General features: G+C 36.2%; 1 protein-coding gene across 3 annotated transcripts in view; it reads left to right on the plus strand.

Annotated features, from left to right (window-relative positions):
• The window catches only part of AHCTF1 (AT-hook containing transcription factor 1), a 90567-nt gene that overhangs the window by 30841 nt on the left and 44883 nt on the right, over window positions 1–14843 (plus strand). For all 3 annotated transcript variants that reach the window (XM_024252746.3, XM_024252744.3, XM_054549899.2), the window contains exons 9-20: window positions 743–875; window positions 968–1149; window positions 1652–1713; window positions 2812–2940; window positions 5200–5290; window positions 6386–6475; window positions 9237–9377; window positions 10088–10192; window positions 11090–11183; window positions 12643–12766; window positions 12927–12983; window positions 13801–13947. In XM_024252746.3, coding sequence (XP_024108514.2) covers window positions 743–875; window positions 968–1149; window positions 1652–1713; window positions 2812–2940; window positions 5200–5290; window positions 6386–6475; window positions 9237–9377; window positions 10088–10192; window positions 11090–11183; window positions 12643–12766; window positions 12927–12983; window positions 13801–13947 — 1355 coding nt within the window. The remainder of the gene's footprint in view (window positions 1–742; window positions 876–967; window positions 1150–1651; window positions 1714–2811; window positions 2941–5199; window positions 5291–6385; window positions 6476–9236; window positions 9378–10087; window positions 10193–11089; window positions 11184–12642; window positions 12767–12926; window positions 12984–13800; window positions 13948–14843) is intronic.

The following is a 14843-nucleotide window of genomic DNA, read 5'->3' on the forward strand; positions in this document are numbered from 1 at the left end:
ATGCCACAATGCCCGGCTAATTTTTGTATTTTTTTGTTGAGATGAGGTTTTGCTATGTTGCCTGGGCTGGTCTCGAATTTCTGGGCTCAATTGATCTGCTCACCTTGGCCTTGCAAAGTGCTGGGGTTACAAGTGTGAGCCACTGCACCTGGCCATGCTCTCTCTTATTCCCCATTCTTTCTATTTCCTTATAGTAGTGTTTCAGATTTTTACTTTCTTCTTCTCCTGTTGATGTCTCTTACTCTATTCCTGTCTTTCCATTCCACAGGCACCATCCAAGCACTTTTCTTTTTCCCTCTTTACCTTATAACTGGATAAGTCCTTCTCAGCTAAGGTTCATCATAATAAAGCCTTAATGCCCAAAGGCATCCGTTTTAGGTAGTGAATTAACTTCTCTAGTACTAGCTCCGTACCGTCCTTGGGAGAGAGACTGTTCATTCAAATCGTTGTCTATTTTCTGCCTCTAATACCTCAATGTTGCTCAAGTATTAACCGAAAACAAGCAAGAATGTAACTTCTAATGAGTGACTCCTTTTTAATAAGGCCTTAAAATTGAGAAACAGTCAAGATGCAAGTGAATGAATCTGGTCTTACATACAAATGATAGAAATGTGTTTTGATGAATCAAGTGAAATATGAATTAAACCTCTTAATTTATGAGAAAATCTTGCTATAATTCTGTTGAGGTGATTTTACTTTGAGATTCTTTATTCTGTTTTTAAAAATTATCTTTTTCTTTCAGCTCTATCGCCTGACACTAGTGTTTCAGTCTTTACCTGGCAGGTGAATATATATGGACAGGGAAAGCCTTCTGTATATTTGGGGCTTTTTGATATAAATCGTTGGTATCATGCACAAATGCCAGATTCGTTAAGGTATGATTCTTTTTTTTTTTTTCTCTCCTTTCTCTTTGTATTTGTATGTGTAGCTGATCAATGACTTAGTAATGTTTTAAATTTTCTTTTAGGTCAGGAGAGTATCTACATAATTGCTCTTATTTTGCACTGTGGTCATTGGAGTCTGTTGTAAGTAGGACTTCTCCACATGGCATCTTGGATATAATAGTACATGAGAGAAGTTTAAATAGAGGAGTCCCTCCTTCATATCCACCTCCCGAGCAGTTTTTTAACCCAAGCACTTATAATTTTGGTATGTATTTCCTTAACATTACCTCTTAAGAAAAGTAACGCACAAAAGTATGTAAAGGTATACATTGTGTAGTTTATTCATTTAGTGTTATCTGTTTGTATCTCACTGTTAACATATGGATAACTTAGGAAATTAATATATACACGTGAGAAATTTAGTATTTATATGTTTTATAAAGGAATTATGACTTAGTTTGAACTTGCTAGGAAAGATATTAACTATTTCACATCTGGTGCATTTTATAGTAGCTTTTAGTTTTGCTGTGTTTCTCAGCTGTGCTTGGAGTTTTTTGGGTTTCGTTTTTTGCTTTTTTCTTGTTTTGCTGTGTGCTGGGTTTCTTATCTATTCTTAGGATGAAAATACCTAGAAAAGTTTATTTAAAGATTTATTACATGTAATAATTTGACACTTTGCCTTGCAGTCTGTTATTTGGATAAATTTTGTTCTATTAATGCCATTTTAAGTATATGTAAGTGGATTATTTCTTAAATCTTTTTTTTAGATGCCACTTGTTTGTTAAACTCAGGAGTTGTTCATTTAACTTGTACTGGCTTTCAGAAGGAGGTAGGTAACAACTAGTGATTTCTTAATTGAACTGAAGTCAGATCTTGGAATATAGTTGATTTATGGATTTAAGTTTTACTTAGTGTTAGTGATATTGACAGTTGTTTCAGCTTAAATGGTAGCTTCTGCTAGGTTTATGAGATTATCAGCTAGTAATATCAGTTACTAATGACAGCCTGCCAGAAGACGTATTGAATGTTTTTAGCAACTAATTTATGTAGATGCTAGCTACTTGAACCTCAAGCTTTCTGTCTCCTCAGAAAGCTTATGAGGAAATGAAGTAATGCAAAGAAGGTACCTAGCACAGTGGTATAGTGCCTGGCACAGGAAAAAAAAAAAAAGAATTTTGAAAAATACTTTTCTGTTTTTGAGACGGAGTTTCACTCTTGTTGCGCAGGCTGGAGTGCAGTGACGCCATCTCGGCTCATTGCAACCTCTGCTACCCAGGTTCAAGCGATTCTTCTGCCTCCGCCACCTGAGTAGCTGGGATTACAGGTGCTTGCCACCACGCCCGGCTAATATTTTGTATTTTTAGTAGAGATGGGGTTTCACCATGTTGGCCAGGCTGGTCTCGAACTCCTGACCTCAGGTGATCCGCCTGCCTCGGCCTCCCGAAGTGTTGGGATTATAAGCGTGAGCCACCGTTCCTGGCCTGAAAAATACTTTTCTAGGGAAGCATGATGTGGCAGACCTTTTCATTGATAATCGTCCAGATGTGGATGAATGCTGTATTTATACTTCATATCAAATCTCTTTCACATTAGATAAAGAGGAGTAGACTACAGGAGTTTTCCTGTGTGTGTGTGTGTGTCAGTTTTGTCAAGATGTCTCCAAATCTGTCAGCTTTAGAGAAGACAGGGTTATACAGTTCATAAAAATATATAAGCTACCTTTTGCTAATAGTATTATTCACAACTAGCAAGCATTGGTTAAGCTTAAGAACCTATAAACTCTGTTTCTTGTAGGAAATATAGTCTTTTCATAATTTCCATTTGCTATCTTTAAATTTTACTTAAATTTTAAGTGTAATTTATTAATCTTAAATTTGATTATTCAAACTGAGCATTGATTGATGCCTTACTAATTTATCTGTTACAGACTTTGACTTTTTTAAAGAAATCAGGGCCATCACTCAATGAAGTCATTCCTGATGGTTATAATCGATGTCTTGTAGCTGGCCTTCTTTCCCCAAGATTTGTTGATGTTCAGCCTTCCAGTTTAAGCCAAGTGAGATGATTTTTAACTCTATTGTTTCTTTTGGTTGGATCACGTGATTAGCTTTCTATTACAATACAAATGTATTAGATAATTTCTGCAAAAATAGGTGAAGTAGTGTAATGCTGACTCTGGGTGAGCAGCAGTTGTGGCTTTAGGTTTGGTTTAAAATTCCTACTCCTAATACCCAATAGGCCATAACTTGGCAGCAGGTTGATTTAGCTGTATAGAAGGATATAGGACAGGAAACACCTCATGGCTGACTCAGGCTGGAATGCAGTGGCATGGTCATGGCTCACTGAAGCCTCAACCTCTTGGGCTTAAGCGATCTTCCCACCCCAGCCTCCCCAAGTAGCTAGGACTACAGACAGGCACCACTATGCTTAGCCTTTTTTTTTTTTTTTTTTTTTTTGGTAGAGACAGGGTCTTGCTATGTTGCCTAGGCTGGTCTTGAACACCTGGCCTCAAGTTATCCTCCCACTTTGGCATCCCAAAGTGCTGAAATTACAGGCATGAGCCACCTTGCCCAGCCTGTAATAATGTATTTTTACTGTACCTTTTCTATGTTTAAATACACATATACTTCATATTGTGTTACAGTTGCTTACAGTATTCAGCACAGTAACATGCTATACAGGTTTGTAGCTTAGGAGCAATATACATAGCCTTGATATGTAGTTGACTGCACCATCTAAGTTTGTGTAAGTACGCTCTTACCATGATTGCACAACAACGAAACACCTAACGAAACATTTATCGGAATGTATCTCCATCATTAAGCAACACATGGCTGTATGGAAAAATGCAATTCATTTTTGTATATTTATTTGATATCTACATAACTTTCAAGGTATGCGACCATCAGCAAATAATAGACTTTTTTCGTTAATTTGTTTGTTACTACCTTTATTTTTTTTTGAGACAGCATCTCGCTCTGTTGCCCAGACTGGAGTGCAGTGACGTGATCTTGGGTCACTGCAACCTCCAACCTCCTGGGTTCAAGCGATTCTGCCTCAGCCTCCTGAGTAGCTGGAACTAGAGGTGTGTGCCACCACACCCGGCTAATTTTTTATTTTTAGTAGAGACAAAGTTTCACCATGTTGACCAGGCTGGTCTCAAACTCCTGACCTCAAGTGATCTGCCCTCCTCGGCCTCCCAAAATGCTGGGATTACAGGTGTGAGCCACTGTGCCTGGCCGGTTACTGACTTTTCTCATTGCAATGTGGTAGAACTTCTATAAACTATAGGATAATAATGTTAGTAGCAGATGTTTTTGTTTTGTCCCTGGTATTAAATGTAAATGGCTTCAGTGAGTCTCCATTTAGAGTCAACGCCTTCTTAGGTTTTGTGGACCATTATGTAATTCCCTCTGTACCTGTTTAACTTAACATTCATGTGATTCCTTTTTGGACATCTTTTAATTTGCTCCTGTAATGAATGAAATTAATAGGTTCCTCTGATATTGAACCAGACTCAGTGATTTTCAAAATATCAGCTATAGGAGATATTTCATATACTGTGCAGTTCAAATATTTCAAGTGTACAATTCAGTGATTGTAATTCACGGAATTCTGCAACTGTCATCACATTCCATTTTAGGATATTTATTACTTCTAAAGAAAGTTCTATGCCCATAAACAGTCACTCCTTTTCCCTTACCTTCCTGCCTGCTTTCTGTCTTTATAGATTGACCTATTCTAGGCATTTCATATAAATGGGTCAAATAATATGTAGTCTTTTGTGACTGTCTTCTTTCATTTAGCATGTTTTCAAGGGTCATCTGTATTATAGCAAGTATCAGTACTTCATCCCCTTTTACGGCTGTATAATAGTCTGTTGTATGAGCATACCATAATTTGTTTATCTACAATTAATGGGCATTTGGGTTGTTTCCACTTTATGGCTATTAATAATGGTGCTGTGAACCTTCATGTGAAATTTTTGTTTGGGCATGTATTTTTGTTTCTTTTTGGTATATACCTAGGTGTGGAATTGGAGGGTCGTGTGGTAAGTCTATGTTTAGCATACTGAGAAACCGCCAAACTGTTTTGCAAAGTGGCTGTTCCATTTTACATTCCCACCAGCAGTGTATGAGAGTTCCAGTTTTAACACATCCTTACCATGCTTGTTATTGTCTTTTGATTATAGCCCTTCTTATGGGTCATACTGATTTTTTTAGCCTTAAAATTTTTAAATTCTGAACCAGAACTTGCCTATGATCTCACACCCTCTTTCTTTCCATTTGTTTCCTTTCTATAATGCATGGTTTAGGAAGAACAGTTAGAAGCTATATTGTCAGCAGCAATTCAGACTAGTTCCCTGGGACTTTTGACTGGTTATATCAGAAGATGGATAACAGAAGGTAAGATTCTGATTTTTAACAAGTAAAATGTTTGGTATTTTTAAAGTTATCAATTTGCTATTTGTTGTATTTTTTCTTAGTTATTTGAATTTTGATATAATTGAAGATCCACATGCAGTTGTGCAGATGCAATAGAGAGATCCTACCCTCTTTAGCACATTTGCCCACAGTACTGTGATCTGACAAACCTTTAGTACAGTCAGCACAACCAGGATCCCTCATGTTGGCGTTACAGCCATACCTACCTTCCTTCTGCCCCATCCTTAACCCCTGGCAAGAATTTTGTCATTTTAAACATGTTCATAAATGGAATTATGCAGTATGTAACCTTTTTGGATTACCTTTTTTACTCAGCAAAATTCTCTAGGAATTCATCCACATTGTTGTGTGTATCACTGTTACTCTTCACATACATACACACACACACCCCAAACACATATTATCTTCTGTTCAGAACCATTTGAGAATAGGTTTTTTTCTGAACCATTTGATGATAAGCCATCATGCTTTTTTAGCCCATAAATATTTCAGTATTGCTGCTTCTAAGAATAAGGACATTCACTTACAAAACTGCTTTGTGATCATAAAAAATCAAGAAAATTAAGACTTTTATCTAACCTAGAGACCTTATTGAAATCCCAGTAATGTCCTTTATTTCAATTTAGAGGGGAGAGAGAACTCAGAATCATGCTTTGTATTTAGTTTTTTGGAAAAGAGATCTAGAATACTTTGTATATAATTGTTTTTATAATTTCCCTTAATCTTGTACATTTTGTCACTTTGTCTTCCAAAAAATTGACCTTTTTTTTTTTAAAGGAATTAGGCCTTATTTTATAGACTGCATTTTAGTTTGTGCTTGCCGTCTCTCCTCATGATTGAATGACAGTTTTTGCACTTTTGGCGGCAGCACTACCTGAAATGACGTGCTCTGTGGTATGGTGCACTGAAAAGGTCCATTTTCCCATGTTGCCTCCGTGAAGTGTTGATGTTCACTCGGCGGTTAGGGTGCTGTCTGCCATGCTTCTCCACCAACAATTTAGAACTCTGTTTGTAATTAATAATCTTTATTTTTTCCCTTTTGTATTTACGAATAAGAACAACCAAATTCTGCCACTAATTTGCGCTTTGTTCTTGAATGGACGTGGAATAAAGTGGTTCTCACGAAAGAGGAATTTGACAGACTATGTAAGTATTAGAAGTCTAGATGTAGGACAGAATTTAATATTAAAATACTAACCTTGGTTTATGTCTTAAGTACATAATTTTTAATCATTTTGAAGTTGTAAGTTCTTTTCTTTTTTTTGAGACAGAGTCTTGCTCTGTTGCCAGGCTGTAGTGCAGTGGCGCGATCTCGGCTCACTGCAAGCTCCGCCTCCTGGGTTCACACGCCATTCTCCTGCCTCAGCCTCCTGAGTAGCTGGGACTACAGGCAGCCGCCACCACGCCCGGCTAATTTTTTTGTATTTTTTAGTAGAGATGGGGTTTCACTGTGTTAGTCAGGATGGTCTCCATCTCCTGACGTTGTGATCTGCCCGCCTCTGCTCCCAGAGTGCTGGGATTACAGGCGTGAGCCACCGCGCCCGGCCTGAAGTTGTAAACTCTTAAAATTGGAAGATGTCCCAAAAGAAAATTATTTCTTTTTACATTAAAGTGATAAAAGTAATTTTTTTTTTTGAGACATGGTCTCACTTTTTGCCCAGGCAGGAATACACTGGTGAGTTCATGGCTCACTGCAGCCTTGACTTTTTGAGCCCAAGGCATCCTCCTGCCTCAGCCTCCTGAGTAGCTTGGACCACAGGCACATGCTGGCTCACCCAGCTAATTGTCGTATTTTTTGTAGAGACCTGGTCTCACTATATTGCCCAGGCTGGTCTTGAACTCCTGACCTGAAGCGATCCTCCTGCCTGGGCTTTCCAAAGTGTTGGTATTACAAGGTGTGAGCCACTACATCCAGCCAAAAGTAATTTTTGACCAAGATTTTGCAGCAGGTCATTAAACTGGCAACATGCTGATATGCCTACAATAGCAGATTTTAGGATTATAACTTGTCTTTTGGTCTTAGGAGTTTAATTTACTAAATATACTGATGATGGAGTAAGGGGAATGTGCTAGGTAACCCTCAGAAGTTTCTGTACTTACTCACTTTCTATTTAACATATTGATAGAAATGATGAAGTTGAATGGCAGAGTAAAAATGCATCACTGCTGTCCTCCATGGATAGATGTCATTATTATTGTGGCAAATCATTTTCCTTCTTGACAGTTTTATTAGTCTGTTGTTCATTTCGATTGAGTCTTGAGGTGTGTCATGAATATTAAAAACCTGTCATGTCCAGTTAGTGCAAAAATAAGGCTAAAAGTACTAGTAGTTAGAGATACAGTTGCACTGTAAGTGAAAGTAAAATTTAAGTTTATTTAGAGGTAAATGTTTTAGTCATTTCTCTTGTGTCATGATGAGTAAACAAATGGACTTTTGAAATGATTTGACTATAGATAGCTTTTCTCAATGCAAGTTATTCTTAGTAGAGGATTTTTAAACCAATCAAGTATGTTAGGAAGACATGACGCTTTCTAGTGTTTTTAGACTATACTTATAAAACTATCGTCATGAAATAATTTAAGTGTTTCAGCAATCAGTGTGATTGAAGTCTGGAAGAACACTATCAGGTGTTTAGGATCAGAGTAAAAATGTGTTCATTTTTTTAAGAGGAAAATGTTTGTTAGAGCTCATTATGTTTTGTAAAAAATTAAACTCAATTCATAAATTGTATGACTGTTGTTATTCTTTGAGGGTAATGCAGTGTTTGGGGGTTTAACTCGGTAGTGCAGCTGTTGCTGCTTTGAGCTTTATTACTGGTAGGTTGGGCTTTTTAAAAAATAAAAATAAAAACCTTTAAGAATGATTAAAATACAAAGTGTAGTAAGTGTTTTAAAAGTATTAGAGATTAGGCGTGGTGGCTCAGGTTTGTAATCCCAGCACTTTAGGAGGCTGAGATGAGAGGATTGCTTGAGGCCAGGAGTTCAAGACCAGCCTGAGCAATATAGCAAGACCCCCGTCTCTGCAAAACCAAAAAAAAAAATGTTTTTGTAAATTAGCTAGGCAGGGTGGCACATGTCTATAGTCCCAGCTCCTTGGGAAACTGAACTAGGAGGAACACTTGAGCCCAGGAGTTTGAGAGTACAGTGAGCTGTGATCGTACCATTGCACTCCAGCCTAGGTGACAGGGTGAGACCCTATCTCAAAAAAAGTATTAGAAGTAAAGCAAATTAGGTCGGGCACAGTGGCTCATGCCTGTAATCCCAGGACTTTGGGAGGCTGAGGCGGGCGGATCACCTGAGGTCAGGAGTTCGAGACCAGCCTGGCCAACATGGTGAAACCTCATCTCTACTAAAAATACAAAAATTAGCTGGGTGTTGTGGTGCATGCCTGTAATCCCAGCTACTCAGGAGCCTGAGGCAGGAGAATCGCTTGAACCTGGGAGGTAGAGGTTGCAGTGAGCGGAGATTGAGATTGCACCACTGCACTCCAGCCTGGGCAACAGAGCAAGACGCTGTCTCCAAAAACAAAAAACGTAAAACAAATTAGAATTCGATTTAAAGGATTTTAGAATGAAGATAGTTGTTTTCTAGACCAATGACACATTAAATATTGATGTAACTAAATGTGTCATTAAAGTAAATCCCTGTCTTTTGATGTGTGCTGGTTATGAGGACAAGCTCTAGATATAGATGATTTGAGTTCATATTCTCATTCTTGGCTTTTGCTAGTTTTATATTGAAAGCACTTTTTAAGTTCCTTGGAGGTTTTGCCATTTCTAGCTTTTTATAAATCTCATAATGAATAGAATAATTCTTTTGAGTGATAGGAGTTTGAGAAATTTTGCATTGTGATTCTAATTTATTTAGATTTACTGTATGGAAACATCTTTTATTTTATTCTTGAAAGGTGTGCCATTATTTGATGGTTCGTGTCATTTCATGGATCCACAAACTATACAGTCTATCCAGCAATACTATTTGCTTCTTAGCAATCTTAATATAGTCTTGAGCTGTTTTGCATCAGAAGCCCGAGAGATCACTGAGAGAGGTATGTTCTTTGTTTTATCAAATGAGTGTTTTATTAAATTTTACCTCTTGACTTAGAGAAACGAATACATTTCCCGTGTCTTAGATGGATCATTATGTAAAGAGGATGTTATTTCTCCAGTGCTAGAGTTTTTGTTTATTTCTTTGTTTTAATGAAAACTACAGAATGTTGTTAGACATGCCATGAGCCCATGCTTAGATAAGCTTGAGAAATTCTGAAGTTAATGATCATTAAGATTAATGTATTTGCAGTAAAGTTTCAAATTAAGTCTTTTTTTATTCAAAGAACTCATTATAATTTTTTTCTGTTTTGCAATTTCAAAACGAAAACAAGCCAATTTCATTTAAATGCCTGTTTTGAACAATCTTTATTAGTGATGCTATGCTAGTTTGTATTAATGAGTAAATTTGAGTTCTGGAATTAGCTAAATGAAAGTGTAGCTGAGGTGGAAGTGTATTTACCTAAAGTGTCTATTTTAGGGAGTGACTTATTTTAGCATTTTGGAGATTTGCTTGACATCATTTTGGACCAAAGTAAACTAGATACAAAGGTGAATTAGTTCAAGAGAGATACATATATCTTGAACAAATACGTATATGTAAAATATATATTTACATATTATGTAAGTTACCAAGAGATTAATTTTGAAAACTGTGGAGCATCTTGATTTTTTTTGTAAGCAAACAACTGATGTTAACTCTTCTTTACAGGACTGATAGACTTAAGCAATAAGTTTGTGGTTTCCCACCTCATCTGTCAGTATGCACAAGTGGTTCTTTGGTTCTCTCATTCTGGGCTTTTACCAGAAGGCATAGGTAAAATATTTATTTAATCTATAAGTATTAATTAAAACATTCTGAATCTTTATAATTTTGTTATTGTATTCTAATGCCTTGGATTTCTTTTCTTCCACCTCACTTATTTTTCTCCTTAATTTAATTTATGCTTACCTTCTTTTCTTACATTTTTCCTTACTTTGTATTTTCATCCTATGCCTGACACACAGTGCTCATACATGTTTATTGGATTGAATAACATTTAGAAGGAAAGCAAATTTGAGAAAACATAGCTCCTGAAAATGAGTTCAGCAATATTATTAGCTATTATTTAGATCCATAGAACTATAGTTTCTGTAACTCTAGTTTTCCTGTTTCCTGGTAATGGTCCTTTTAATATGGTTACTGACTAATATTTCTTCAATTAAATACCCCCTTTTATCTAGTAATTTATGCCACTACCAACAATTAGAGAATTTTTGGTATTTGACTTGTGCTATATTTGTTTAGAATATAACTTCTAAAGCCTTCAGCTTCTTGCATTTCCCGGAAGCCATTAGATTTTATTTAGAAGTGCCTCTGCCACTGTACATAATTGTTGATCTTATTTTTTCATAATTCTCTTAGATTTTGATTTGTAGTGAACATTTCTTGCTTTCAAATTATTATTTGTGCCTAAGGAGTAAAGTTATTTAGAACAGTTTCCAAGATTTTAAGCCACCATCCATGTAGTTAAGACTTTCATGACAGGTCATTTTCTCACTTGTGCATCTGTAAATAAAAAGATGTGTAGTAATCTTTTATTACTTAAATATAACCACCCTGTGGATTAACCAGGGGTTGCTGTAAATATTAAATTACAGTAAAATATTAATATGTATTGTTGAGATATTTTGGAATTATTACCAGCTTTTTTTCCAACTCTTAAAAATCTAGATGATTCTGTGCAGTTGTCAAGGTTATGCTACAACTACCCTGTAATTCAGAACTACTACACCAGTCGTCGACAGAAGTTTGAGCGTTTATCAAGGTATAGTAAAACAGTTTTAGAAATTACGTCTGTAAGAAGTAAGTTTCTCAGAACAGTGTTCATCATGTTATAAAGTGATTAAATGGGTAGAATTCTCAGTAAAGTATCAGAATTTGCTATTACCATTACTGTTTTATTTCTCTCTTTTTTAAAAAAGAATACACGAATAGCCTACTTAGTTCCTTTGAAATAAAGAAGTAAAGGTAATAGACAAAGAAAGAGTGGTGTTGAGAGTCTTGACCATACTTCTGGAAATAGTCGTCTTCCTCGAGTTGCAATGACAAAATTACAAAGCATGTAACATTTAGAGCAATGATTTACAAACGTTGATTCCAGGTTTCTTACACCTGAATCATCTGGGAATCAGTACTTTAAAATCTGTGCCAGCTGTAATTCTGATGCGTGGCAATTGTGGGAACCAGTGCTTTAGAATGACCAATTTAGGAGAGTGAACATTAGCTTGGGAGATTGACTAGGCATGTTTTAAAATTCTAGATCTGTTATTTCCTAAGTGTATATCCTTGGCAGCTTTGTTATGCTTTCTAATCCTATTTGTTATATAAGTTATAAAGTCAGTATAAAGCTAAATAAAATAATATGTGCAGGACATCTAGTGCAGTGCCTGACTCATTGGACAACCACAAAGAGTAGTAAGTGCTGCCGCTATTCACAATTAGAAAAGGAAATAAGGGGAAAAAAGAAGAGAAAAGAAAAGGAAATAGGGACCATATCTGAACGTTGCATCACAGGCGCTCAGTAATAGATACTGAGTGAAGGAATCACTGAGGATAAAAGACTAACCCAAGTGATGAAACAGAAACTTTAACTGTCTTTGAACTTCATTATTTTCACTATGCTGGGCTTTATACTTTATGGTAGTTTGCTTAATATGGTGAAAAATAGAATAATCACTGGCTGGATGGACCACATGGGGACGTCACCTTGACTGAATGGCTTGTTGATGACTGAACTTAAGGCAACTTAAGGGCTTATCCGACTAACTCTTCTTGATGTCTGTAGTTCTCATCATGCTAACTAGGGTCCAATTCCCAATTGTCTCCTCTCTCTGTGTTTTTAGAGACAGGGTGTCTGTTGCCCAGGCTGCAGTGCAGTGGCATGTGTATAGCTCACTTTAAACTCCTGGGCTCCAATGATCCTCCTTCCTTATCCTCCTGAGTAGCTAGGACTACAGGTGCACACCACCATGCCCAGCTAGTTTTTGTATTTTCTTTAGAACTGGGGTCTTGCTGTATTGCCCAGGCTGGTTTCAAACTCCTGACCTTGAGTTGATCCTCCTGCCTTGGCCTCCCAAATCACTGGGATTACAGGCATAAGCCACCATGCCCAGCCTCTTCTCTCTTTGATAGTTGGGATTATTACTTTTAATATTTTGATGCTGGTTGCTTTGATATTAATTAACAGTGATATTAAATAAGTCTTAATTTTTCCCTGATTGCAGAGGGAAGTGGAATCCCGATTGCTTGATGATTGATGGACTGGTTTCTCAGTTAGGAGAGCGAATTGAGAAGTTGTGGAAACGAGATGAAGGAGGCACAGGAAAATATCCTCCTGCTAGTCTGCATGTAGGTTTGCAGTAATGTGCTATCATTTAGAGTCTACAAAGCTGGGGAGGGAGGAGACATGCTTAGCTGTGTGTCTGGCACAAACTTGGGAAAACAAGAAGCATGAATGAATGAAAGACTGTATAAGATCCACTGAAGGTTTTATCCCTTTGTTTTATAGGCAGTATTTGATATGTACCTATTAGATGGCGTTACTGAAGCAGCCAAACATTCTATTGTATCCTTTTAAGTTTTATCCAGTGTTTATGTATTATTAAAATTATAAAATTTCAAGAGTAGTGGAAACCTGACATATCTAATTGCAAGATTGAATTTTGGTTTTGTTTTCTTAAGAAGAGGTGTTAACCCAGGATCTGTTGTTTGGGCTCAGATGGCCTATGATCAGCCTAAAACTATATGCAAAATTTTGTTTTATATTTGTTTTTCTAGGTATAGGGTACTTGGCTTTTATCAGATACTTAAATGTGTCCGAGACACTCAAAAAGTTAACAACAGTTGCTCTAAAATACTACTACCGAGTGGTTACTATCAATGACATTAACCTCTGCGCTGGAAATGAATACATTATAAGTTAGCGTGATATTACCTGAGGCATTATTTGAGTCCTATAGTCTTTGTGATAATATTTTTGTGCTAATGTTAGTTACTTAGTCTAAAAATGTATAATTCCATTTATAATTTATAAGCTAGATGATGTTTGATTAAGCTGCCATCTTTTGCTACATCATTAGAAATTTGCATATATCTTTGTTTCTTGTATTTACTGAGCTACTGACTTCATAAAAATACGCTTTATCTCCTTTGCGGTGCTGATGATAAAATACTGAGAATGAATGAAGCTGGTGTGGGACTGGTTGTACCACATTTACTAAAACAATCTTCTCATTGCTGACTCTCCATGATGGCTTTCTAAACACTGAAAACAGGCCTTTCAAGTCTCTTTTAATGCTACATTTTGTTGCTACCTATTGTAAATATATTTGTAGGAGGTTTTTGTTGTTGTATTTTATTGTCCTTAATCCGCTTTTTTAAAGACCATTTATTTGCTACTTGATATTATGTATTCCTTTCCCAACAAAACAGACACTCCCATTGAATCTTTCCCAACTGTATTTGCCATTTCTTGGGGCCAAGTTAAACTTATTCAGGGGTTTTGGTTGATAGATCATAATGACTATGAGGTAAGTCTATTCACTTGCAGCGTGAACTTCCATGAATTACTAGAATTTTAGAAAATATACATAATTTAAATTTGGTATTAAAAGATATGATACAGTCTACTTCTAAAAATAGTTGAGGAAGGACTCAGTTTAATCAGTACCTTTACCAAGCACTATTTTAGAAGGTAAGAATATAAAGATAACAATTCAGAACCCCAGGTTTCTTACTGTTTAAAGAAGGAAACTAATAAGTAAGTAATTATGATAGTTGAGATACAGTGATCATTATATTAATGTTTGGGGTGTTGGGGGAACCATGGAAGGCAAGATTTGGCCTTGATACATGAAATCGGTGATGGGAAGATCTTATAAAATAGTGTGATAGGGTCTTAGGGGTATCAGGTTTTTTATAAGGCTTTTATTCTTTAAAATACAGTTATCACTCAGTATCAGTGCGGAATTGGTTCCAGGATCCAGAAACATACCAAAATTCGCAGAGGCTCATGTCTCATATAAAATGGCATAGTATTTGCATATACCCTATGCACATCCTCTTGTATACCATTGGCCCTCTGCGTCCATGGGTTCTACATCTGTGGCTTCAATCAACTATAGTTCAGAAATATTCAGGGGAAAAAATTGGATCTGTACTGAACATGTACAGACATTTTTCTTGTCATTATTCCCTAGACATTATACTATAACAGTTATTTACATGGTATTTACATTTCATTGGGTATTTTAAGTCATCTCTAGATCTTGATCTTTAAATCATCTGTAGATTACTTATAATATCTAATACAATGTAAATGCTGTGTGAATAGTTTATTCTGTATTGTTTTTATTTGTATTATGTTTTATCATTATACTGTTATTTTTTATTTTTATTTATTTATTTTGAGATGGAGTCTCGCTCT

This window comes from Pongo abelii, chromosome 1, assembly GCF_028885655.2.
Source record: "Pongo abelii isolate AG06213 chromosome 1, NHGRI_mPonAbe1-v2.0_pri, whole genome shotgun sequence".
NCBI lineage: Eukaryota > Metazoa > Chordata > Mammalia > Primates > Hominidae > Pongo > Pongo abelii.